We start from the raw sequence: 26172 nt of genomic DNA on the forward strand, positions 1-26172 counted from the left end.
GGAGGTTTGCTGTGGTCTTCTGTAGGGGCTTACCACCACCACACATCTTCACAGACCTTGGTTTCAATCACAACTACAAGCAGAAGTTCCAAAATAGCCCAAGAAAGAAGTTCCCCAAGTTGTTTTTAAAATCAGGAAGTAGAAGGATGCTACTAAAGCCTCCAGAGCTAATACATATCCTAGTCTCATTCACAGGGTATGCCATTCTTACTGAATGCTTCTGTAACTCAGACTTTTTGGGCTTCCCCATCCTTGAATATATTTTAAAGACAATATAAGGAGGCTAAGTCTGGCTGTTCAGAGAACCACAGCCCCTGAGGATCAGACTACAACAAAGAAGCCTTCAGATTAGGCGTTGCCTGGGGATTTGCTCTCTAGACACCTCAATGCAGTCAGCATGGAGAAAGGGCAGGGTAGTCCCCTTAAACAGACACTGTATGGCTCAGAACTATTATTGATGTGAATTAAAAATGTAGTCTGCAAATCTGCCTGGGATGTCCCTATTTTTTTTCCCCAAATAAAAATGACAGATTTGTGTAAGCACACAAATGCTGTCTACCTGTGTATATGGATGTCTGTATTTATTGGCATTGATCCTTTGAGTTTTTTCCTTACACAGTGCACTTTTATCAGGAATAAAAGGTAATAATACTCAGAGAGACTCTGGCCAGCCTCCTCAAAATGCAGGTTTTCTTGTTCGGTTTGGGATAAATTTAGAATACCATCAGCTCAGAGCAGTGGCCAGGAGGTTGTCTCTTACAGTTGCTGTGTATCCAGTGTTGTCTGATAGCCATGGAAGACCTTCCTAAGGCTGGGACCACCATCTGCACTTCCCAGCACAGAGTACACAGGCTAATGGCAGCTGGTGTCTTGAGCTCCTTGACCTTCCTCCTTGCCCTGGCTTCAACATCTTCCAGGTTAGAAAACATTTGCAAAAGGTTAAGTTTTCTACTCTGAAAAGAAAATTCGTTTGTTTGATTGCTTTTGCTCTGCCTCTGATGATGCCTCATACTGCAAAGAAAAGGAGAAGTATTGAGAAGTCTGTGAGCTGGCTGGCAGTGGTCCTGGGGACCAGCCAGTATTTGGGGAGATCTGGAGAAGAATGAAGCTACTTTGGGTCATGTCTTTCTCACCTTGCCTTGCAAAACCGATATTCTCCATCTGTCTTTTGTCCTGGAAGTGGGGAGGATGACAGAGGTGCTGCTGTTCTAACATTGCTATCAAATGAGGCTCTCATCTGACGGGACACTGAGGCACCTCAGGAGCATGGCCAGACACAGAATGTGCCCCCAGTGACTTGGACTGATAAGTGACGTTCAGCATATTTAAAGTGCAATCTAGATGAGTGTCAGCATTATGTCACAGAATAGTTATTTGTATTTATACTGATGGATACAGGTGTTTGTGTGTGTGTGTGTTTGAGTTTCTGAAGGTCTACAAAGGAAGTCATCTGTGAAAGGTTGAAATCCCCCAAGAGAAAAATGTGAAGAAAAAAAAAAATAGCTTGAAGTCACCCACAGGTGGTATTGACAAATAACTGTTTCTCAGGGGTCCAAGAGAATTTTCGCCTTGGTTTGGGCTGACTGAATGCTAATTAGTGAGGCATGATTGTGACAACCATTCTTCTCTGTGTTACCAAATTATCTGAAACCTTTCTCTGACTTTTTCAAGTATATTGTGGTTTGTAATCACTAAGTCAGCTGCTGTGAGGATGATAGGAGCAATGGTCATCTCAGCACTGGGGGAAGACCCAGTGGGGCAATGACGACCAGCATGTCCCAGAAAACAGAGAATTCTGGTCATGGGAATGATCAGTTCAGCAAATTTCTCAAACAACAAAATGCACACAGTTGCTTTCAAAAGAAAAACACAAGTCAAGCTATGTCACTTGACTGGCAGCAAAGTCAGGAGCTCAATAAAAAGAAGTTGAGTGTATCTGAGTTGTAGAAACCTGTCATGCTTGCAGTTGAGTTGTAGAAAACTGTCATACTTGCACAACAAGCCATCGGGTGTTGAGGCAAGAGACCAACCAGCTGTCACAGATCTTATGAGGCTGTCTGTCATGTGAACCAGGTTTGCAGAGAAAATCTCTCTGATGTGTCTTTGAGACAGTTACACTGCAGATCAGCTGTCATGGCCCTGGTGGAAGGCTTTCTAGGCCCCCCACTTTGTATCATTCTGTATGCTTAAACCTTTGCTCTCAGGAGTCCCTAGCAGCCTTAATGAGAGAAATGGGGGAAAAAAAAACAGTGTCAGCAAGGTGAACCTGGGCAAACTCTTACCTTTCTGTACTCTCTTGTAGATTGTTGCAAGGATAAAAGTTATTATAACTGGTCAGATTAAAGGGACTGTTTTGTCCCTGCTTGTTAGTTCATTGCATGGAAGCAGACCCCCTCTTGTAGTTTTATCAGCCTCCCACATGCAAACCTCTCAGAACCTGCCAGTTCCTCTCTGAGGAGGAGGATGGTGTGAAGAAATGTCACTAGTGATTACTTTCTGAGTGCACAGTGGGCTGGAACATCCTCTCACTGGCACCTGCTATTATGTAGTCTTCACAGGAGGCCCTTGCTGACGTGTGCAATCCCATCTGCTGATCTGCCTCTGCTCTCACTCCTTTTTTGCCTGCTTTCTGCTTGGTCTGGAGGCATAAACCCAGCTCCTGTCCTGGGATTGTTTCGCACCCTGTGCCCCTGGGCAAAGCTGAGGATCTGGACCCAACTCAGGGCATCTCCAATGGCATGGCAGGCTAAAGCAGCTATTACAAAACCATCGGGAGAAATGAGACATGGGAATCCCAGGCTTCTTTTGTCTTAAGAGGCATGAGAATGGTATGGACTCATGCTGCTTTTGGGAACCTAGGCAGGTAAAAGAGATGCACTTCAGGGCACAAAATAGCAGAGTGAGAGCTTCTGCTGGGAAGAAGAGTTCAAGAGCAAGGTACTACTCTTGAATACTGAGAGCAGTATGGGTGGAAGGAAAATGGTGGCATTATTTCCTAATTGTCTTTGACAACATTTGGTACCTTCTACCTCCCCAAAAGCCTCGTGGGCTTCAGGCCCCTTCCACAGAGAGCTGCAGTCAGCAGGGACATCAAAGGTTTGTTACTAGCTGCTCTTCAATTGAAGTATAACCATTCTTGGAAGTGTTGAGAGAAGTGTGAGCATACACGCACTCTCCCATAGGTTAGTAGGATTGAAGTTAGCCAGCATTAATGGGATGAAGCTCAGTGACAACTGGGCAGTCTGTAGTACAAATTGGCCATGATGTGTGCAAATGCCACTATGCGTAATCAGACGACACACTAGGATGGCTTCTTGGTTTTCTCTACCCTTCTGTAATTGTTGTGTATTATATGGGAAGATCCTAACACCTCCTGAATTTCTGCAAGATCTTAATGGGATTTGTATTTTACACTTTGCAGTTTAACATTATTCATGAAAGAAAATTATACCTTCCTCATTTTCCTGTGGTCATGTGTATCCTTTTTTAAATGCAAGGTTTGTGGAGAAGGAATGGTTCCTGCCTGTGCACAAGATTATTAGCATGTCAAAGTCTTGTTAAAGGCTTGTACACATGGTACCATGATGAGGATGTGCCAAAGGATATCAGTGATTCGGTGCCCACTTACAGTAAAGGATATTGCACTAAAGGAACATCCCATAAGTTAGTCCAAGGCAGAGTTCATTCAGAACAGTTCCTCTAGGGACAAAATGAAATCTCTTCATTCATAAGATTTTGGCTAGAACTAGATCTTTGAATCATACTCATTTTTTTAGAGACGAGTCATTGACTGAAAGCATTATTTAGAGCAATTCATCTCTTAATCCCAGCACTGCAATGTTTTTGTGCCATATTTCTTTGACAACTCAAATCTAAACCTAGATGGTGAGCCACATCCCTTTTCTCTCTGTGTCCCCAGACCTAGAATTCCAGGCAAGCACCCTGATGTTAAATCCATCCTCTGTATTATCTGGTGCAGTCTAGATCATGGTTATATGTTTTTACCATCTATTTTCTATAGAGGTGATTTGGGGGCTGCATCAGGTAGACTCCCTGTACCTTTCACTGGTACTAAAAATAAAAGGGATCAAATGGAAAGCACTGCCTAAATGCAGGTTAGTTTTATCTCAGCCATGCTTAGTGCACAGTGGTCATGAAGAAGAGCAAATTGAAAGGAGTAATACCTCATGCTGCTGGAGCCTGCCTGACCTCTCCCTGACATTAACCTCATCCAAAATTTGCCAAGGCAGTTAGATTCTCAGCTCCCATTTTAATTCAGGATGAGTGGGTGATTAAAAAGGCAATATGTCCCCTAAGTATCTTTGAGGATATGATCCTTGGCTCCACTTCCTCCCCAGGCCTCCCAGTGGTGACTCCCCAGCACAAGGATACTCACAGCCGCCAAGGCCAGCTCCAGCCTGCTCCCACTGAGATGGTGCAGAAGTTGTGGCAAAGGAGACAAAATCCCACCAGTGGGCACATGCTGTTTCCATACTCTCCTCTCTTCCAAGGAACAGGGACTAGCATGATACCCATACCATACAAAGCAGAGCCCTCGTATATGTGTATCATTGTGAAACCCCCATTCTGTGGTTCCTAATGGAAATTCCCCATTTTGAGATAGGAAATTTTACTAAAAGTGATAGACTATTTCATGACAGTAGGCTTTTATAAGTGCTCTCTCATACAGCCACAATCCAAAAACAGAGCTCTGGTATTTTTTTCCATTTTCTGTGGAAACTTATCTCTGTTTAATTTTGAACACCACCTAAACAGAATAGTGGTATTTTATACCTGGGATGCCTGGAGAGCCAAGCTGTAGGAATGGGGCCCTATTTGGTTATACCTAGAGAGGTACAGAAACAGCTGCACAAACCCACTGTGAGAGAAGGCTGTTTTGGCGGGAAAATTCATTCTGCAAGACTTGTGGCATCTTGCACATTGAGAAAAAGAGAATAAACAGAAACTGAATTTTGAGGAACTAAAACTTGGATCTGCTAAGCAATTGTAAAGAATAAAAAAGAGAAGGAAGAGAGGAGAACAACCAGTGTCTGACTGTAATTTCCTTTTAATGAATTACCTCTGTATAAGAAATTATGCAACTACCTTCAAGCTGATGAAACTTTTTGATTTTTTTTTCAGTAAGTACAACATCATCCAGCATTTAGAAACTAAACTGGAAAATACAGGCATGGGGTTTTTTTCTTATTTTCATTAAAATCACCTTATCTACACAGAACACTGGCCAAACCACAGCCACAAAATTCTCTAAGGTATGCTAAGAAAAAAAACACTGGTTGACCAAAGAGAGGATATTGTTCCCATTTTTAATTGGATTCTTCCCCTACTCTTAAAAGTAAGAAATCTGTGGGTTATAAAATGGGCCTTTGTCTCTCGACCAGGTTCTCCAGTTTACTGAAAATGAAAGAGCAGAATTTCAAGCTCTGAAGTTATACATAAGCCCAAATGCAATGATTTTCATTGGCTCATGATAAGAATAGAGGAAAGGGACAAACCTCCTAATTATTAAGATAAAACAGTGATTTCCGTCTTGGTACCAAAAATATTTAGTTCCTCCTCCAGCCCAGCATGTTCAGCTAAGCACTTGTCTGTGCACTTTTCAGCAAAGTGATGAACTGAATCAAACACTTCGGCATAGTGAACATCTCAACATTCACACAGATGCTGTCACAGTGGTGGAAAGGAGTGTTTACTGGCTTGTCATTGGGATATAGAGCAAGTAGTCCACCTCTATACATACATCCATCCATCCAGTCACCATCCCAGTGATTTTTTTGAAGATTAGATATGAAGTTTATGAAATTGGCAGCTACCTCTTACCTTCAGCACTTCTTCCATGTTGAATATATAAGGCAAGGACCTTCTTAGGAACTTGAAGATACAAAGTAGTTCCAATTACTTCAGCACCATGCAGCTCTTCCCAAGCTTTCACTGAAGGAAGCAACTCCTCATAGAGCATGTAGACATCAGGTGACACCATTTCCACTATCAGCCCGATGATGAAAGCATAGCCTCTGCTGTGACCATGCTGGAGCCTCTGTGTCAGATCCCTTGCCAGAGGCCAGGCAAAGGGAGGGGAGTTCATGCTCAGAAATGTTTCAAATTACAAAATCTAGATAAAATGGCCAGTTCAGTCACCATATTGAATGTTTATTTCATTGGCACATGATAACATATTGTCACATTTTCATATATTATCCTGACGATAAGCTGCATGCTTAAAATAAATGTGTATGTGACATGGCCAGAAGGTGACTGCTGCATTCTGATGTGGCAAGTAGAACTGGAAAGACCTTGGAGGGACAAGCTCTTGTCCCAACAAATAATGCCCAGACAAAAATGTATTTTTCTCATGGGTGAGACACTTCAAAACATGCTTTCATTTGTCAAAGGTTTGCCAGGAGTGCTAAAATTAAGGTCATCTCTCTGCTGTGTAGCACATAGAAGGCAGGAGAGGGAATAGCTGCTGAACTATTTAAGGGCTTCTCCTGTGTGTACCAGTTTTCACCAGAATATATCAAAGCACCTTATGCAGTGCAGTGACCTTTTATTTTCAGCACATTATTAATCAGAAACTGAGGCAGAAATAAGGCAGGCTACCTTTCAGATGTTGCATGGAAAATCAAAGGGCAAATTGAAGCATCTCCCAGAGTTCACCCACAAAATCCCAACACAAAGATGCAATTACAGTCTTTGGTTAGTCTGAAAATTCCCTAATAGGGGGATTACTGTGTGGTAGCTTGTTTACATTTACAAGTTGATTACTGAGCGCTGAGTAAGCATGTTCCATTGTTAAAGTAATGACTTTTTCCATGCTTGTGATGTTCATTAGGACTGTTACTTTAAGGCCAGAATGAAAATATTATCTGCATTGTTTATTCATGTCAGTCTCACAGTTATGACAGGTTTACGTTGCAGCACACTCTCATCCAAAGAAAACTGTGAGAATATTTGGTTCTGGAAGCAAATAGAACCAGGGAGGAGGAACAACCACTGGGACATAAGAAAGGCCTCACAAACTCCTCTTCCAGCAATCCAGCTATCCTAAAACAGCCCAGACATGTGTCAATTACTATGATATGTTGTATCTTCAAACATTGTGTTGCTGAGTATAGCATTGGAGGTGGTAATGTAATGATTCCAAGAGGTTAAATTTGAAAGATAAACTCTGGAGATTTTTGTATAATGCAGCCACTTTTTGCCCTGCCACATACTAAATGGAAGAAGAACTTCCTGACATATATACCATCGTCTTCAGTTTGGCATAACTTACAGGATAATGAGTGTACATGTTTATTCTCTCAATACTGAGTTTAATTAAGTTACACAAGGAAAAGATCAGTTCACAGTGTTGCACAAGCAGAACTAAGACTCTGTAGGAAATATGGTCTTTGGTTTATACAAATGTTACAGCAGTTGCTGAACTGTACATCTTTTGGCTTAGCATTTGAGACCTTTTGGTGCCTAAAGGAAAGAGGATTCCATCTCTCTTTGAAAAGACCCTTCTTGAGGTACTTCTTGGGTATCTGAGATTCCTTTACAACTAGTTACTTTTTAAGTAATTGGGTCAATGGATCCAGTAACATTCAGAGCATTTCTTCTCAACTTGTCCAGAGTGTGAAGACAGACATTTATTTTCAGACCTGAGGAATGGTTTTGTAGCTGTATCATTTGGCCCGGTTAAAGATATATCCTCCCCTCACAAATTTTCTTGCTATTTCTCAGTAAGGAAGTTTGTGACTGTAAGAACACACACAGGTACTGGTTTCAGAGAAAAAAATCCCAAAGAAACATGCTCTGCTAAGTGGGAGAAAAGGTAAAGCTCAAACAAAGCACAAACAAACCTTTAAAAAGAAGTGGAAACAGAGAACAAATTCTTCCTTTCAAGCCTCCACCATCACTGAACAGGAAAATGGACATCGTGGCACGCAGGGTACCTTCTCTACGTACTCCTTAGTGTCATCTCTGTGCAGTGACTGCAGGACTGAAATAAAATGCAGGGTCCAGAGCAGGCACACACAGGCAGAATAAGTAAAGGCACCATAACAGCACCTGGTTTGCATGTCAGCAGCATAAATTAATGGCTAACTTTGCAGGAACGCAGGCCTGAAGGGAACAGCCTGACCTTCAAGCTGGGCCCTCTCCAACAATGGGTCAAACTGCTGAACTCAAAAGCTTTTTTTCTTCCTCTAGCCCCACTCTCCCAAGGGGGAGATCTCAGCTCCTGCTTGCCCTGTAGGGTGGGAATTTCTCCCTTTTTCTTGTCCTGGAAGTATCACTGTGCTTTTGCAAATGTGAAGCTGAGGACCTGGCTGCCCTGGCTCTGGGTGTGGCAGCCCTCAGTGCCCTCCAGTTGTGCTGGTTGGAGCTGGTGCCTGAGGCCAGCCTGACCTGCCCTGTGGGCATCTCCACTCCCTGCACGTCCCTTCCTCCCAGAGACCTCGTGATGCCCTGCAGCAGGAGGCAGAGCCTGTGTCATGAGAAACATTTGCTTTCAGAAATCCTCATAAGGTAGTCATGCTTTAAAATGGGATAGCAGTACAGAAGTGGAGTGTTTATTTAAAACACTAACGGGGCAGCTGTTGCTAGTAACAACAATATGGCAATCACCAGCTAATATGGAGATGTTTGTTTCGAATTTATCATCTTGATTTTGATGGGTGGCCAGAACTTCACAGAACATTTTATTTTGCAGTGTGTGGATGTACAAGGACACAGACAGCGCATGACAATAAATAATCCTCTCAAAGCAGGAGGTCAAATGTACTCAGGGGAGTTCAGCTGTAGTTAGCAGAGTTGTCCCTGGAAAGGTTTGCTCTGCCTGACACTGCTTTTGCCTGGAGAATGGAATCTAGACGTGTGCTCATAAAAGTTCCTATTCTTGGTGAATTTAGTGGTGTTGAGGACCTGGTTACTGGCAGTTATACTTATTACTTAGGAAGCAGATGACAACACAGGAATTACAAACTCACAAGGGCAAAACAATGATGAAGAGTTTGGGGATGTTTCCATCAAACCCCTGGGGCTCAGAGGAAGCCAGCTGGAGAGAAATGATGGGCAAAATCCAACTACTTCTGGTTGTTTCTCCTGGAAACCTATGGTAACAGCTGTGTTCATGGCACTTGCAATGCCTGGAGCAGCTCCCACGCTACCAGGGCTGTGGTAAGGTCTTGCATTGCCGGGCCTGTCTTTCTTTTCTAGTTTTTGTATCAACGGGACACACATGCAATGAAATCCCAAATTACACTTCAGACAGGTTTTCTTGGTCTTATATGGACTGGCTCCTAGGCCAGTGCCCGTCTACAGATCATATTTATTGTGAAAGTGAGATGACTTATGCCTGAAAAATCACATGCAAGTTAGAATTCAATGTCAAATCCAGGTTCTTTTTTGTTTCCCCTAATTCACATTTTGAGATCTGAGGTAATTTTGATGCTGAAATTCAATGCAAAACCGAAGGTGCAGAAACAAGATATATACAAGCCTACATGAAAAAAAAAATCTAAGAGTGAATGTTTGTGTTCATCCTGAAAAAGCAAAATCGAGATTCACACCACTCTCTATTCAGTAAGAAGCATAATCTATCCCTGACGGCAAATGAGCTTGGCAAAAAGTCCCAAAAATGGCCCATATGCACCCGCCCTCCACAACTAAAAAAGAATCCACTGGACCCAGTCACTTGAGAATGAGTAAAAATCTTTAGAGCTGCTAACTTAGTCCTGGGGGAAGCACCCATGAAAGAATAAACAAACCATACTGCAAAGCAAATGCAACTGAAATGGTGTCATGGGAAGGGCATAGAATACACCCTGTGCTGTATTTATAGTGTTATTTTTGATTTGTAACTTTTTCCCAAGCAATAGTAGTAGTGTGTAGAAGGATGGTGCAATCTAACCCACACTGCAATCTAACTTTGATATCTAATTTAGGATAGAAATCAGTTGAACAGAGCTGAGAAAAACTGACAGTGTGTTTCGCTTTCCAAAAGCAGGTTTAGCATGAGCCCAGACTCTACCTGACTAAACCTGTAGGAGTTCAGCACCGGCTGGGTTGATGGTTCTTGTTCTGAACTGTCACAGGTAGGAGGAAGTAGAGACTAGTCTGATGAAAGGTCTGTCTGACCTCTTTTCTGTGATCAAACCCTTAATCATGCCTATGCATCCCACAACACACTCTGGAGAGTGGTAGGAAATCAGAGCTGTCTTCAGAAGGCAGCTCATAAATGTGGCCTGTTTCCAGGAACCCACTTGCCACCTTGTTCTTTGAGTTCGTGGACAGATTGTACAGAGATTTCCCTTCCAAAAAACAACCAACCCAACAGCTTTCTGAGTTTGGCACAACTGCTTTCCTTATTTTGGTAAATGTTCCTATTGTTCCCTGGGGAGACTGCAGCTGTGGCAGTGAAGACAAAACTGGAATACAATCCCTTTCTACACGGAGAGGCACAGATGAAAGCTCTTTCTGCTCTATATGGGCTTGAAAGGATCCCTGCTCCAGGCACATTCTGCCGTACCCATCCCACAGCCTCCTTGCTGGTATGATAACAGGGCAAAGGCGAGTTTCAGGATTCATTCATATACTCCCTTCTTCCTAAAAGCCATGGTGTCAAACATTTGCAAAAGTAATAGAAATAAACAAAAGTGAGCTGTGGCTGGGGTTTTCCCATTTGTGGTTTGATAAGGAGAGAAGGAAACAGCCTCCAGTCACAGCAGATTTATTCTTTATTTCTTTTTTTCACTGTCAACTCCTGACTTCTTTCTCATGCCAATTGATGTTGCTCTTTCATTGCAATGGTCTAGAGTCCCTCACATAGCCACAGTGTAAGTGTTAAGAGAAGAAAAGAGGAGAAAATGCCTAGCTTGACTGGAGCTCACACAAAGGGGAAAATCACCATTTGGTCCATGTTTGCAGCAAGTGCTATGTAAGCCCTCCCTCCAAACACTGGTTGGGCAGAGGACTTGGGAGTGGACCACAAAAGCAGCCATGGTCTGGGAGAAGAAAGGGGCTGGCTGAGACCAGGGGAAGCAGAGGCATCAAAGTGATATCCTGGCTTCTATAAGGAAAATGCTTCACATCTCAAGGGGCAAATACAGTCCTTAAGAGGGCTGGATCCACCCAGGCTTGGCTGCTCGGCAGGACCTCCCTGCTCCTGCTTTCTCTCCGGTGAATGAGGAAGCATCTTGGTGTACAGCAGGGGAAGAGCTTCTACACAGGCTAGTCCTACAAAACCCTTGCAAATCCACTGCCTCTCCCAAGCCCTGATCTTGGTGTAAACATCCAGTGTTTTTGAAGGACAGTGCATTCACTTAGTCAGGGATTGACTGGGAGAAACACATTGACTGCAAACAACTCCAGGTGTACCCAAGCCACTTGCCATCTGTTCTCCTTGTCCCAGGGCAGTGGCTGTGGTACAATAAACACACTGCTCTCATGCATTGTGGTGTAAGATCTGTACCAAACGTAGGGAGGAGTGGACCATAGTAAATGTTTCAAGTCTGCAAAGCAGAACGGGGAGGTAGAGATGGAATCAGCCTCCTCAGGGAGAGAAGTTGCTCATATAAGGGAACTTAACTTGTAAATATCTCATATGACAGGCCTTTTCTATTAATATTCAGGGTGGAGACTTGCTTCGGACCCTACATCTCTGTTACCTTTTCCATACTGATGGGGAAGCTGTGAAGCTGCTCTGGCAGGTTGGTGTGAGAGCAGCTCTTCTGACCCTGGAAGCCTCCACACAGCTCTGCGGTGTTTGGCAGTAATCAGCATGTGCTTGCTTACTGCTTTTCACAAAACCAGCCAAGATTCCCTCTGTGTTGCCATACTATTACTCTGCCAAACAATTGCATTTTAGGATGCCTGCTTATTTGTAATAAAATAGGCTGCTTTAAAGTAATTTTGGCATGATTTAAGTGTTTGTGATACACACCACAAAAGAGGTATTAAATAAAGAATGATATCAGGAGGGTAAAAAAATCAAATTGTTTTTCACATGGGCAGGCAGGCCTATACACACACCTTCCACATACAACAGCCATTATATCCCCACAACTGTTAATGGATAAGAACTAATAGGATAGAGATACAGCAGTGTGTGCCAGTGGACAGTCTGGTGATGTGCTATCAATACACCACCCGTTACCATATAATCTCCTGGAAAACTCAAAGCCCAGTGCCCTGTGTACAGCTGGTGCCAGAACTGTAATCTAAGCTTCTGGCCTGGCTAATCACCACCCATTAAACTCACATTTTCTTCAAAAGTCATACATTTTCCAGATCAACCCCATGTCTTAATCATGAAACAGACTGAGCTCAGAAATACATCTGTGCAGAGTGCTAGAAGTGAGGGCAAGGCAAAATTGAGCTGCATAGGTCCCCTCTGAGATATTTAACAGACAGGTATGTTTGGATATACATTTAACAGATGTAATGAAAAATAGATGCTTCTTGTTGAGAAATCCCACTGAAACTATCAGCAGTGGTGCTGCAGCTGCCAAGGAGCCTCAAAAGAAGTTCTCAGGAGAAAGTGATGTAGGATGACAATATTTCTGCAAGCATGTGCAGCAGTCCATGGAATTTAGTTGGGAAATTACAAATGTCATGGAACTGATAATTAACAGAAAATCAGCTAGAGCAGTGAGTAAAAGATCAGTGGTAAATGCACAGGGCTGCAGACTAATTGATTGAGATTGCTGTAAGTTTCAGCCCTAAACAAGTCACCAGACCAGTGCCACTGCAGGAGCATGGAAATGATGGGCCTCAGGAGAACTTAAAAAGTGACCTACAGCAACTCCTCCCACAAAAACAGAGCAAGTCTCCATTTGCTCTTCTGGACACATCTCTATCGAACCAAAAGGGAATTTTGTGCTTTGGATTTCTACCAGAGTCGAACAGAGATCACCTTTCTGTTTCCTTTCTGTTCTGCATGAAACAGGGTCAGTACTACACTGGCCAGGTCTGATGTGGTTACACAAAGAACAGCTTTGAAGGTGAATTCAACAGCAGATGTAGCCATTACGTGCATCTGCAAAGCGCTGTGCTAAGACAGCCCCATCCACTGCACGTGTGAAAAAGAGCATCCACAAGGGAAGCAGCAGAAAGGCCACAGTTTCATAAGTGTGCTTTCCACCTAAATCCACTACTGAAGAATTCCCAACCCTGACTCTCAGCCTTAACTCCTCCTTTTCACAAGGTCAGCAGACTGGCACCCAGAACAAGGTTGTAATTTGCCTCAGTCACTAAATCAATAGAAATAATATCATAACTTAACATCAAATCTTAATGAATTTTCATAATGGCCTGGTAGACTGAGTGCTGTATTCCTAATATGCCCAAGTTGGGGAGCAGTCAGCAACAGAATGATACAGGTCAAGCAGAGGTAGATTTTTCCTAGATTTTAAAAAATCTTTTCAGTTTAATCAAATTTTAATATGTACACACAAATTTATTGTATTAAGATTTATTTTAAGCAAGACTTTTTAATTACATATTGTCATACATTACTAAATTACTACATATCACCACTTTGTCTATAGATGTCCAGTACCTAGATTCTCAAACACTACTTAGTACTGACAAAATGTGTGTTTACATCTGCTTGTAGACAGTAAACTGTTGCAATTAGCTTTTAAAAAAATATAAAGAAACATTTCTCTGAATCTTGTCTATTCCACTGCCTCGTTGTTTTCACTGTTCTTAGTGTAACTTGATCTGGCAGAGTGTTTTTAAGCTGCCAAAGCTAATGTCTCTGAGCAGTCAAAGGACAGACTGTACTCACTGTCCTTTAATGGTAAAGAGAAGCTGCCCACACTGCAGCCCCCTCTGCACATCTCACTTCATGCTGGTGATGATAGCTGGAACCTTTACCTGGCAAGTGTCTCATCTTTTCCATCCATAACAGCTACCAGAATTTCTTTTTTCTCTTTAAGGGGGGGGAAACCCAAAAAAAAAAAAAATCTCCTCTAAAAGGAAAGAGGAAGCCAGAAATTTGGTAGTGTCTGGGTCCTGCCCCATGATGCTTCTTCCTGCCTGTGAATTTCCACCTGCCCCTCCTGCATATATAAGGCAGCACACGTGGTATACACTGTTTAGTCGCCTTCCTCTGTCCAAAGGATTAGTAGCAGTGGGGATTGATGCTGTTTCTCCTTTCCTCTGCAGTCCATGGGAGGTGAAGGAACTCTGGCTGGACTCACTTCTTGGGTAAGTACTGCCTTCAAAAAAAATCTGTGGCATCATGGTTGAAATCAGTGGAGAGCTTCAGATGCAGCTGCACAGAGATGTACAAAAATATACAGCAGGGAGAGGTGCACCCACTGCTAAGCATAGCTCATGGGCAGAGCTGACTGAGCTGCTCAGCCTCGGGTGTGCAGATTAATGACCATACATAGCTGTCACCACTTGCTCACTTTTTGCATGGATTAAAAATGGAAAGCTGCTTTTATTTTGTTTTAATCAGGAGGCAGATAGGGCAGCAGGGCTGAATGCCCTTCCAGAGAAGGGCTTTATAGTTTACTTGTGTGGGAGATCTTGCTGGTTCAGGATCATACACACTAGATTGGCTTGCAGAGGAGAAAGCCAAGGGTGCAGTTTTACAAGACTCTTTGTCCATTCCCTGTTCAACAAACAGGCAAACAAAAGGACTGAAGGAAAACAGACTGTCCAGAGCCCCTCCAATCAAACTCCTAATGAAAGTGTTAAGCAGCTGTAATACTGTGAGTATCTTAATTATTTCAGCTCTGTCAACATAGTGACTTTGAAAAGCTCTGATTTCCAAACCATAGGATTCAGTTACTCACACAGTGTCTTTGTTTTCTTGCCTAGTCAAAGACACTAAATGCTGGAAACATGGAGAGTCTGATTGAGTGCCAGACAGAGGTAAGCAGCCCTTACATTTTCCTGGATCCTTCTTGGGTACTGGTGTGAGATACCTTAGCAAAGTAGGGGCGACTCCTCCAGTAGCTGCCGCCTGCCTACCCTCACTCAGGAGTGGGCAGAGCTCTTCAAAGGCAGCTTTGTGCTGCACTGAGCAGAGGGAGTGGGGCATTGCTGTGGGCAGTCCGAGCATTCCCCTGGCACACCAGGAGCTTTGCTCAGGGATCTTGAAGGCTTAAAAGCCATCAAGGCTCCCCAGAGGAGTTTAGGAGGAAATTTCCAGTGCCAGGGAGGACACAAAAAAGGAGGCTGTGTCCAGCTGTGGCTTCTCTGGATCAAAAGCACAGCTTGAAAGAGCACAGGGTTGTGACCTGGCGGCACGACTCGGTTGTCTGGCTGCAGAGTTTACCACAGAATCCTTTACCAGGGTCAGTTCTGGGCCAAGGCACCTCTTTAGCAGGTGTTGGGCTTGTCTGGTTATTCCCCAGAGTCTCCCCAGATTTCTGAGGAGCTGCAGCAACTTGCTGGTGGCTCTCAGTACTGTGGCAGCTCTGTAACCCTAACATGCTTTTTGCAGATTGATGCCAAGAAATGTCCTCTGTCAGTCCCAGCAGAAACTGAAGACAGACTTTGCCTCTCAAACGGTGAGTTTCAAAAACAAACTGAGGAACTGCCTTCTTATATAATGCTTGCAAGCAGGCACTTGTGCAAAACCACATGAAACTGCCTGTTCCCCCTCCCGGAGAGCAAGCCACAGTTCCCATCCAGGAGAGGTCTTAAGCCCTGGAGAAACACTCATTTGCAAGTTACTTCTTTCCTATATGCTCAGTAGCAGAGGTGACAGTGCTGAGTGCCAGAGGTCTTGTATTCCCGTTCCCTGGTCCTCAGAGCCAGGTTTCATTGTGTTCCCTGGTAGCAATGGGAAGAAAATGTGTTTCTTTCTCACTCAAGCATTGCCTTTGAGGTGTGGCACTGCAAGTGAGTACTGAGTACTGTACCAGATGTTGCACACCAGAGCAAATAAACCCTCTTGGCAGCAGCACCAGCACTTGTTTTTTCTCACCATGCAAAACCTCAGCAGCTGTAAACAACCCAGAGCAGATCATTAATAGGGCAGGGTCAGATTTGGAGCAGACAATCATATCAGACCAGTTTTCAGGAGTATCAGAAGCTAATAATTTCTATTACACTATAATGTTAAGTGACTTTCTCAAAATTTTTTAACTCCTACCTGCCAAGAGCTTATGCTAAGTCACAAAAAGAGGTCCTGAGAATTTCTCATCTGGGTAAGACAACTTCATTTTGGAGTAGAAGGCATGACATTTATTGCAAATTTGCAGAAGGCAGATCCTTTAGAAATCTTTCTCGCAAAAGGTTCCTTCTCTCACTGTATGTGAAAGGGAAAAAAAAGAAACAACCCTCCCCAACACAACTATCCTCTGCAAATTCCAGGCCTTCCTCTTTATGAAGCAGATGCAAAACCCATGCTAAGAGATTTCTAACCGTGAAGCCAGTGAGTGCTTACTCTGATGCTTACTCTGATGATCCTCTGGAGTAGGTGTCATGTTCCATTGGCTGGAGGGCAAGCACTAGCTCTAGGAGCATTGTCATTAGAGCTGGCTCCAGAGCTGGCAGAGCTGGAGCCATATGTTCTCATTTCAGGCTGTGAAAGAGGTCAAAATGTAGGAGCCCCTACTTCTACTCTTGCTGTAAGGCTGGGGCACAACCAGACCACATAGTCAAAATTGTTGTCATTGCCAGCTGCTGTTGTAGATGTCGGCGAACCCAATGGGAAGAATGATGATGTCTGACTTATTTCAGAAGGCTGAATGATTTCTTTATTATAATTCTGCTATGATACATTAATATACTATATAAAAGAGGATACTAAAAACTACATGCTAATCTCTCTAACTATCATATCTCACTAACTCACAACTCATGACCCTGTTCGCCAGTCCAGACACAGGTGGATCTCATTGGCCATCAGGCCCAAACAATCCACCGTGATCCAACCAGGCATTCGCTCTAGGTAAACAATTCTCCAAACACATTCCACAAGAGAAAAACAAGGAGCAGAAACAGAAATTGTTTTCTCTTTCACTTCTCTCTGTGCACCTTTATAAAAATCCTGAGAGAGAGAGAAATGTGCTTGCCACAAGCTGCCCAAGCGGTATATCTGCCTCAGAGATATATGAGAAACTACTGCAATATCAAAAATCTCTATAAATGTCATTATTTCTGTGCCTTGTGTGTTCCCACTCTCTAAGAAGAAACAATGATTACAATGCAAAAAACGCCCAACCCAAAACAGGAAAGGTGGTGGCCTTAGGGGTATGGCCACAGTTTCACAGTTTAGGCAGTTGTTTCCCTAGTAACCATTTAGCTGTCTCTCAGTTTCTCCCAGGTTGATTTGTTTCAACATACATCTCTGCACTGCACACAGATGAAATACCACAGAGTGCTCTGTTGTTTTTTTAATTTTAAATTGATCTTTTGTATCCCTTTTTCTTGCAGCAGATGGAACAAAGAAAAGAAAGAAGGTGATATCGCAGTCATTTACTCTGAGAAAAAGCCTTACCAAAAGAAATTCCTCAGGACAGCTAGACTTGGGTGCCAAAATCACTCTGTTTGGCCATCCTCTGGCACTTATCTGTGGGGAAGATGACACACTGCCCCAGCCAGTCCAGGTAAGGAGGTACTGTTATAGTAGAACTGTTTACAAAGGCCTGGAGTGTCAGGACAAGGGGGAAATGGCTTCAAACTGACAGAGAGCAGGGTTAGATTGGACATTGGGAAGAAATTTTTGGCTGTGAGAGTAATGAGGTCACCCAGAGAAGCTCTGGCTGCCCCATCCCTAGAAGCATTCCAGGCCAGGTTGGGTGGGACTTGGAGCAACCGGGTCTAGTGGAAGGTGTCCCTGCCTATGGCAAGGGGGTGGAATGAGATGATCTTTAAAGCCCCTTTCAGCCCAAACCATTCTATGATTCTGTGATACCTCTGACCTAAGTGTGAGGCAGGATACCCAGTACTTCTGCTGCATCATCCAGGAGATGATTCTGGTGTTTCCCAACACACACGTCCCTGATAAGCTCAGGGCCTATCCCAGATGTAGAAAGAGTCAGGTCTGAGGGTTTTGTCCAGCTCACCCAACTTTCACTGGAAATAACTTGGAGTATAGAGAACCCAGGACTAGGAAAGAAAGATCTGCTTCTTAATATAATCATCTGTGATTTAAAATAAGTAATTTAAATAAATCTTTCAGCAGCATAAACTTCCAAGGACTTCTGTATTTCCATGAAAAACAAGTGTTCAGCTATGGACTGTCACAAAAAAAAAAAAAAAACCCTAAACAATAACTCCAGAATAAAAATGGTCTTGTAACAGTTCTTCCACTGAATTGGCTTTCCCAATAGACATGCATTTGTCTCTACTAAGTAATATTTGCCTGGCTTGTGAGAGAGGGGATGTGAACTGAGATTTAAGCCATCCCTTGCTTCCTTCTAGAAGTAAGCAAGGATGACTCCACTGAAGTTAGTGGAATTCATCAGTTCAAAAAGAAGGTGGATTAAGGGAAAAATCAAGAATACTTCCCACATAATGTACTTGGAGCAAGAACTAGATACTGAACTAATCAGAGTACAGTGTACCTCCAGACAATTTTTCTTCTATTTCTAAAGAAATGTTCACCTGCTAACTTTCTTAATCCAAGTAACCATTCTTCCTTTCCTATCTGATTTTTTTCCCTGCAGGATCTCCTAGCCATTTTGTATATGAAAGGACCTTCTACTGAAGGGATATTCAGAAAAACTGCCAGTGAGAAAGCACGAAAGGAGTTGAAGGAGGACCTAAACAAAGGCGGGAATGTTGATCTGAAAAGCAAGTCTGTGCACCTGCTGGCAGTGGTTTTGAAGGTGAGTAATTCTGAGCTACACTGGTGGGAGGACATTGCTAATATGCACAGGCCCAATCCAGTGCTCCTAGCTGATCTAGGTGGGACTTGGCTAAAGCCAGAAATAAGTCAGACTGAATTCTTCAAGCTTAGGAATGTTTGGCCTTTTCCACCTGATTGTCAGTCCTACTTCTTGGGCTGCTGATTTCCTGAGGAAACTCACTTTGTCCTCTTGCTCAGCATCCTCCCGGGGAGCAATAGTGAGATTTGGGAGTGAAGTAAAAGCAATTGAAAGCTGGATCCTGTTACTACACAAGTGCAAGTGCACTTATGCATTGCACTTGTGCAGTGCTGATGGTCAGGTAGCTCAAGTCAACCTGGCTCTTAGAGAGTAGTGTCAAAACTTCATCTAAATCTCTTGGCCTTGCAGGACTTTCTCCGAAATATTCCCTCCAAACTCCTATCAGCTGACCTCTATGAGAAATGGATGCAAGCTCTAGAGAAGCCAAGCAAGCAAGAAAAAATTGAAGAATTGAAAGAGTAAGTTTTTCAACCAGGAAATTTTGCAACCAGTGCCAATGTAATGGAGCAGCTGGTAGAGGTCAACAGTGTCTTTCAAAATCAAGAGTCTCATTTAAAAGCCTGCCATTTGTATCAGCTGACTATTGCTCCATGGGGTTTGGTTTAGAGGGTTCCAGCAGCAGCACTTCCTGAAGTTACTTCAGATTGCTTTCTGAAACCACGAAGGCAGGAACAGGGCAGAGGCTGCAGTGCCTCAGCTAACATGGTCACAGTGCTGTGGGACAGACACTGACACGGAGCCTTCACATCTTCTGGGGGGGAGTTCGGGCACATGGAGACCACCACTGTGTTTTGCTCTTCAGGAACAGGAGGTGTGGGGCTGACTGGGAGTGCTTTGAAAGCCCCACAGCACAACCACAGGCATTGGGAAGCCTCCAGTGACATCTCCTGATGTCACCCCATCTATTCCAGGACATGGGCTTCTGCAATGCTGCCTTTCCATCAAAACCTTGTAATTCAAGGTCTTATAATTAACCACACACTCAGCTGCAGATGGGGATTTCTTAGAGATACAGAGAGCACACACATGCCCCTTTCTAGAGGAAGTGGCGTCACTCTAAGTTTAACTGAGATTTGCTCAAATCAAGAAGCAGAGGCCACTGCACCATCAACTAACGTGACATTTTGTTTGTGTTCACACAGGGTGGCTGACAAGCTGCCGAGACCAAACCTCGTTTTGCTCAAGCTCTTGCTCTCTCTGCTCCACCACATCAGCCAAAATGCCGAGACCAACAGGATGGACTCCAGCAACCTGGCCATCTGCATTGGCCCAAATATGCTGAGCCCAGGGGCGGACAGCGCGCTCCCGCTGGAAGTGGAGAAGGAGATGAATGACAAGGTGCGCTGAACTCACCGAGCAGCCGCTCCCTCTGGGGCAATTTAGAGCCATCCATAGGGATCTATCCCACTGCCATTGCAGCAGCTGAAAAAACAGCACCCCTGGAACTTGGGGTGCCCCTCAGCTCAGGTGTCCCTCAGCCTGTGATGAGGTGGGCCAGGCTGCCCCTCATCTCACCTCCTCTGAGCAAAAGCAGCAGCTGCCCTGCAGCCCCTTAAGTCACAGCTCCTGCAGACTTTGCATGTGGGGGGCAAGGGCCACCCGTGGCCATTGTCACCCCTGGGCCCTTGGGCAGCGAGGCCAAAGCTGTGGCTGCTGGTGTTTTGTCTGTATTGGGGCAGATCCATTTGTCTGCAGCATCAGGCCTTATCCCCCATGGGGGACTCACCCTAGGACTTTAAGCCAGGATTTTGGCAGAAGCCACCCTGCTCTGTGTTGTCCTTCCTACAAAGACAGCAGGCAGGGTGAGGAAAGAATCTTCAATATGTCTTGACTGAAATGGGCTGTTTTCTGTGTGCAGGTGACAGTGTTGGTGGAGTTCCTCATAAACAATTGCTTGGAAATATTTGAGGGGGACATTGCCTTCCCTGCCTGTGCCTTGGCTGAGGAGTCACCAGAGCACACAGACAGCTCCACAGGTATGAGAGTGGACTGGGGATGTCACCAACTGGAGCTGCTGGGCCAAGTTATTGAATTTTATATGTGAAGATATCTGTAGAAACACAGAGGATTCAAGATTGTTGAAGCCCTCTTCTGAACTCTCTCTGTGTAATTCTCTTGCATCCTCAGCTAGTCAGTGAAAACTAATGTCTGCTTTCTCCCCATAGAACAACTCTGTGCAGCTCATCAGAATGACTCTGCCTATGACAGCCCAGATCCTGAAGCAGAAGGCAGCCTCTGTATGTCTGAAATGGAGCAGGCCAAAAGGAGGAGTGCTACTGTGAGCAGAAAGTATCCAACAAATATCTCTGCCCCTTCCCTGACTAATTTCAGAAATGACATCAGCACAATGGACAGGAGGTACTCAGAGTCAGACCTGTCCTTCCAGAACTGCCTTGATGACACAATAAGGAAACAAAGGCTAAACAAAAGCGAGGACAATTTTCCAATTCAGCAGAAACTGCTATGGATGGAGGCATTGGAGGAACGTCTTGCAGGCTTACCTTCACAATTATCAACTGACTCTCTACCCAAAACATCCTCCAGTTGCTCCCTGGAGAGCTCTGATGGCTCAGTTTTCACCAGCTCCCCAGTAGTTTCGCCTTCTAGTCCCAAAAAAACCTTTTTAAATAGGCCTCAGTCCTTTTCCACCAAGGCCACCGAAGACTGCAGTACACCTAGCAGAGAGATCAAAAAACATTCCATGTCATTCTCTTTTGCAAACCGCAGGAAAACACTAATAAAAACCCAGAGTTGGGGGCCTGGAAAACCCATGTTTTTTCAGAGGGACAGTTTCACAAAGAAAGAAGATCAGTTCTCCTGTAGAATTGTCCAGGAGGGCCACTGTAATGATGACAAACTATTGCCTGTGGAACATCAGCAAAGGCTCCGTCTCAGGTCAGTTGATGAAGTGTTCAGAGAGGTAGACCAGAAAAACCCTAGAAGACCACCCTCTTATGAAGAGGCTGTTAAAAACTGCCTGGCCACTAAAGTTCCCTCCCAAAATCTCACGGTTCAGACTCTGAGATTAGCAGCGTCAAACCAGGATGTTTTGCTGGCTGATCAATGCAGTCACAGTGCACAGGACACAGCATATATGGATCTGAGGGATCTACACAGTGCCAGAGTTTCTGCAACAAAGGATTCCGACGTGGAAACTGAAACCTTCAGCATCACTGTGGGAGTAAACTCCCGTGTGAATTTACCCGTGACCCCAGGAGTCTACCGGATGAGAGCCATGTCTGAGTCCTATCAAAAGAACAAACTCGAATATGTGGCTCAGAGGTGCAGCCAGCCAGTTTTTGAGGTAGAGCAGATCCAGTATGCTAAGGAGTCCTACGTTTAAAAAGCCTGTCCTTCCTCTTTGTACTGTACAAAGTAAATATTGTAAAAATAGACATCTTGCTAATTGTTTGTAGGATTTTACTTTCAAGAGACAAAGAATAAGCTAGTTCTGCATGAACTTTTTTTTTCTGAAGTGTCAGTAAGCTTGACATGTCACATCCTTTCACCACAAGAGTTGTTGCTGGTGAAGACCTGTGTATCATATAAAAATGTAAGTTAGTATGCTGTACATAACCTGCTGTATGGGAAGAGTAGTTAGCAGATGATAAACAGTGTTTTATTTGTTTTCCTCAAATGACAATTACAAGGTTGGCAGGTCCAAAACCTGTCTCACCTTCTTTTTGTTTCCTGTATGGTCACAGACTCTGTAGCATTTTTCATGTGTGTATGGGTGCCAGGCTGATGCAGTGCTTTGCTGATTTTCTGCATTAAATGTGGGCTGGCAGTTACCTTAATGGGGGAAGAGCTCTTCTGTCATGTAGGCCATTTCAGCACTCTTCTATAAACCCCCTGTACCTACTGCCATTCCATCTTCCTGCTTGCTGGTGATAAGAATGATCTGACCACTAAGCAGCATAGTGTTGTACACTGAGCCTGGGGTTAGAGCCCTATGTGGTCATTATGGGAATGTATGAAGTAACCCTCATGTGTCCTGAGGTGCTTTTTAGACTAATTAAACTGGACAGGCAAAGAAAGGAAAAGCAAGAAAGAAAGCAAGAAAGAAAAAAGAAAAAAAATGAACAAAAACTCCTACAAGGAAATATTCTGGATTCCAGCTTTAAATAGTTATAGTTCATTGGAAAAACAAAGACAAAAAAGAAAATACTAGGTGGTGTCCTTATAAACTTGTAAAAATGACTGGAAGTGCAATGGGCTTTTATGGGTCAGCATAGCCTTAAACCAGATGCAGGGAGACATTTTTCTCCTGTGTAACTTCACTACAATAAAACATTTTTCTGCATGAATGCTTAAGTGTCCATTGTCTGATTGTAAAATATCCAGGCCCTATGTGTACTATACCTACTTTTCTACAGGTACTGCAGGTCTGCTTGAATGATGTAGCATAGCTGAGTAGCAGGAAGCAAAATAAATGACCAGCAGTATCACTGCTATTGTTGTAAGACACTGCAGGCTACAAATCCCTCCTTGTCAGGAAAACAACTTATACTACCATGTAACAGCAGCTAAGCTGCAAAGAGGTGATGCTGCTCCAAAAGTGAAACACATTAAAAATGACATGCCATCTTCTCAGGAATTATGTTTTTCAGGTGTAGGTGTTCCCAGGACACAGAGAAAGTGGAAGGTGAGTGCCTGACCTGACAGTAGAAATGATCAGAAGGACCATATTGGTAGGATGCAACTGGAGAAAACATCACTTCTCTCGGCCACCCCAACAGTGGCACTCTGCTTCCAAGCAAGCTGAATGAGAGGGCTCTGATGCAAAAGGTGTTTGCCTTTTTCTAGAATCCGCATCTCCTGGGTCACAGAACCAGTGAGGCTTGAGATCCTCCAAGAAGGGTCAGATAAAACAGATTGCACAGGATTGTGTCCAGACAGTTTTTTAGTATTTCCACAGATGGAGGCTCTGCAATCTATTCCTGTGTTTGACCAGACTCACACAGAAAAAGTGTCTCCTTGCATTCAGATGGAATTTGATTGTATTTCAATTTGTGCCTATTGCCTCTTGCTCTGTGTTAAGTGGAATTATATTTTTCTTGTGTACAAAACACAGGCATCTTACCCACGTGGCACAACAAGTATGAAGAGATTGTCCATGTCCAGTGAAAGGTCTCAGAAGACACAAAACAGAAAACACAAACCTTGAAATGTAATGAAAACCCAACACAACTCCTTCTTTGTTAAGTGACTCATTCTTTATTGACTGTGAGAAGACTAAGTCTCCCAGGAAGATTCCTGTTCTGTAACCACACCAGAAAACCCAGAGTGAACAAGCACAGTCACTTCACCAGAGATAAGGAAAGTCTCTCTTTAGGTCTAAGGTGTCCTAAGGCATATATGACAATCCCACTCAGAAAGCTTACCTCGGCTTAAATATTCAGTACAGATGAGTCCAAATCTTCCAGCTCCTGGATAAGAAAGACCATTTGGAAAAGATCACCTTCAGTTGGTGGAGGAAAAAGAAGAGAGAGAAGCTCTACAAATTGTTAAAAAAAAGGGCTAAGGTGAAGGAGTTGTACAGAAGAGTGGCCTAGTCCCCCTCATCCTGCTGTTGCATTTCTTTAAGTCCAGGAAACACCATGATTAAAGAAAATCTGAATGCAAACAGACCCTAAAAGATATTTACCTCCTCATTGACAGATAACTTTTGACTTCCTTCATGCCTTCAGACGTGGCTGTTTAGTCAGCATTATTTTCATGTCATGTCTCTCCATAGAAGTGATTTTTCTTCTGTACAGGCAGATAAGAGACTTCAAAAGACTAGAATGACACAGAAAGTAGATAACTTTGCTTTAGCACTTGCTTATTTGCCTTTGGCTCAGAAAACCATTTCATCATGCTACCAGTCTGCCCTACCTCATCCTAGGATCCAGACCAACTACCCTGGACTCCAAGAGTAAGGTCTTCTAACTCATATATCCAACAAGTGGATTATCTGTTTTACAAATGCTGTACCAAAGCTGCCTTTGACGACTCAGCCAGAAAGACCAAACACTCATTTACAACTGAGTCAGCTGGAGATGGATTTTGGTAGAAAAGTTGAATGATGACAGTCAGCCTCCCACTCTTCACAAGTTTCTCCAACATCAGTATTGCACCACTCACTGTGCACACAGAATTTTATAATTAAATGTCATGAAGACATTCCAAACATGAATTTGGAGGTAGGACTGGAAGAGGGAAAAAAAACAATATTAAAGCAGAAAATCCAAGCCATTGCCTTGTAAGGCAATGCTGGAATTAAGGCTGGTGATGCTGCTTGAATTCAGTCCCTTATGTTTGCATTCTGCTGTTGTCTTCAACACATGGTGCACTCTGTTCTTCCCCACAGGATGCACCTGCACTGGTAAGGAATAAAGGTTGTACAGCAAAGTAGAAAATTTTAATTCTGGCATTCTTCTGTACAGTTTGCCGAGCAGGCATGCACATTTTGGACATACAGCTATGTCTCATTTGCTAGGATTTGAAAGAACAAACAAAAGAACAAAGGAGTTCCTCATAGAGTACCTCCTTCCATGTTGTGCACCAGGAAGTTGCAAACCTGCTCCCTGCCACTTGAATTAGGATGGCAACTTACAGAAAAGGGATGATGGTATCAACTCTATGTCCAAACATTAGTGAAGATTGAGAGAAACATCATGCCTGCAGGTTGTCACACATTCAGACTGCAGGCATTCAAACACTCAGGTGCAGACTGCAGATGTAGACACATACATTTATTTATCTGTATGCAAGGCTTATATTTATGTAAGTTTGTGCTTCGTATTCTGCACAGCATGCAGAGAATGAGGCATAGGCTCTCTGTGTCTCATTTCTCTGGGTTCCTGGGACTGAATTGAGTGCAGGTAGGACACAGCTGTCTGAAATAAGGTGTCCCTTCAAGCCATTTGGATATCTTAAGACCATAGGAATCTCCTAAAACATCAGAAGTAGATACAATTCCAGATACTTAGGTTGTAAAATCCTTTCCCAAAGTCTTCTCTGTCTGTGGCTTAAGCTTAGACTCCCACATCACACATACATGATACATTTAGATACCTTGAATGTAGGTCTCTATAATCTAGGGCTGACTTTTTTTACTGCCACCAGAGAAACAGTAACATTTGGGATTTTAGGCACCATCTAAGTCTTCGAAAGAAGCCTTCTTGAGTTTAGGCTCTCATGCTTACCCCCCACCCCAGAGTTTGATGCTTTCTGCTCCATCCCACCATAGAAAACTCTTGACTCAGACCTTTATCTTCTCCATCCCTACCCCTTATCTCTGCCTCTTTTTCATTGCCTCGCCATT

The 26172-nt window shown here is 43.6% G+C and overlaps 2 protein-coding genes and 1 long non-coding RNA gene across 5 annotated transcripts in view; 1 reads left to right on the forward strand and 2 right to left on the reverse strand.

Annotated features, from left to right (window-relative positions):
- The window catches only part of LOC137470910 (T-cell activation Rho GTPase-activating protein-like), a 68108-nt gene that overhangs the window by 33808 nt on the left and 8128 nt on the right, over nt 1-26172 (reverse strand). The window lies entirely within an intron of this gene.
- Nucleotides 1-26172, reverse strand: part of LOC137470908 (uncharacterized) — a 33270-nt gene that overhangs the window by 5813 nt on the left and 1285 nt on the right. The window contains exons 2-3 of one of the 2 annotated variants that reach the window (XR_010997306.1): nt 21365-21538; nt 13461-15970 (exon numbers count right to left, since the gene is read on the reverse strand). This is a non-coding gene — a long non-coding RNA (uncharacterized lncRNA). Of the gene's footprint in view, nt 1-13460; nt 15971-21364; nt 21539-26172 lie in introns of those variants that run through there. The other variant, XR_010997305.1, reaches the window with a different exon arrangement.
- On the forward strand, nt 13874-23170 carry LOC137470907 (T-cell activation Rho GTPase-activating protein-like). 2 transcript variants are annotated; one of them, XM_068184712.1, is made up of 10 exons: nt 13874-14217; nt 14645-14729; nt 14839-14892; nt 15467-15533; nt 17410-17579; nt 18642-18803; nt 19212-19321; nt 20006-20201; nt 20722-20839; nt 21029-23170. In XM_068184712.1, exons 1-10 carry the CDS (start codon nt 14030-14032, stop codon nt 22204-22206), a joined length of 2328 nt encoding a protein of 775 aa, XP_068040813.1. In that variant the 5' UTR covers nt 13874-14029; the 3' UTR covers nt 22207-23170. The 2 variants fall into 2 exon arrangements, with proteins under 2 accessions (XP_068040813.1, XP_068040812.1); XM_068184711.1 differs by having other exon boundaries at nt 13878-14217; nt 17407-17579.

This window comes from Anomalospiza imberbis, chromosome 3 (genome assembly GCF_031753505.1).
Source record: "Anomalospiza imberbis isolate Cuckoo-Finch-1a 21T00152 chromosome 3, ASM3175350v1, whole genome shotgun sequence".
Classification (NCBI taxonomy): domain Eukaryota; kingdom Metazoa; phylum Chordata; class Aves; order Passeriformes; family Viduidae; genus Anomalospiza; species Anomalospiza imberbis.

Bases quoted from the DNA above. Each gene is read 5' to 3' on its own strand.
- LOC137470907 (XM_068184711.1), top strand. From the start codon at position 14,030: ATGATGCTTCTTCCTGCCTGTGAATTTCCACCTGCCCCTCCTGCATAT. The intron at 18,804-19,211 runs GTGAGTAATTCT...TTGGCCTTGCAG, and splicing joins TGCTGGCAGTGGTTTTGAAG to GACTTTCTCCGAAATATTCC. The intron at 20,202-20,721 runs GTGCGCTGAACT...TTCTGTGTGCAG, and splicing joins AGAAGGAGATGAATGACAAG to GTGACAGTGTTGGTGGAGTT.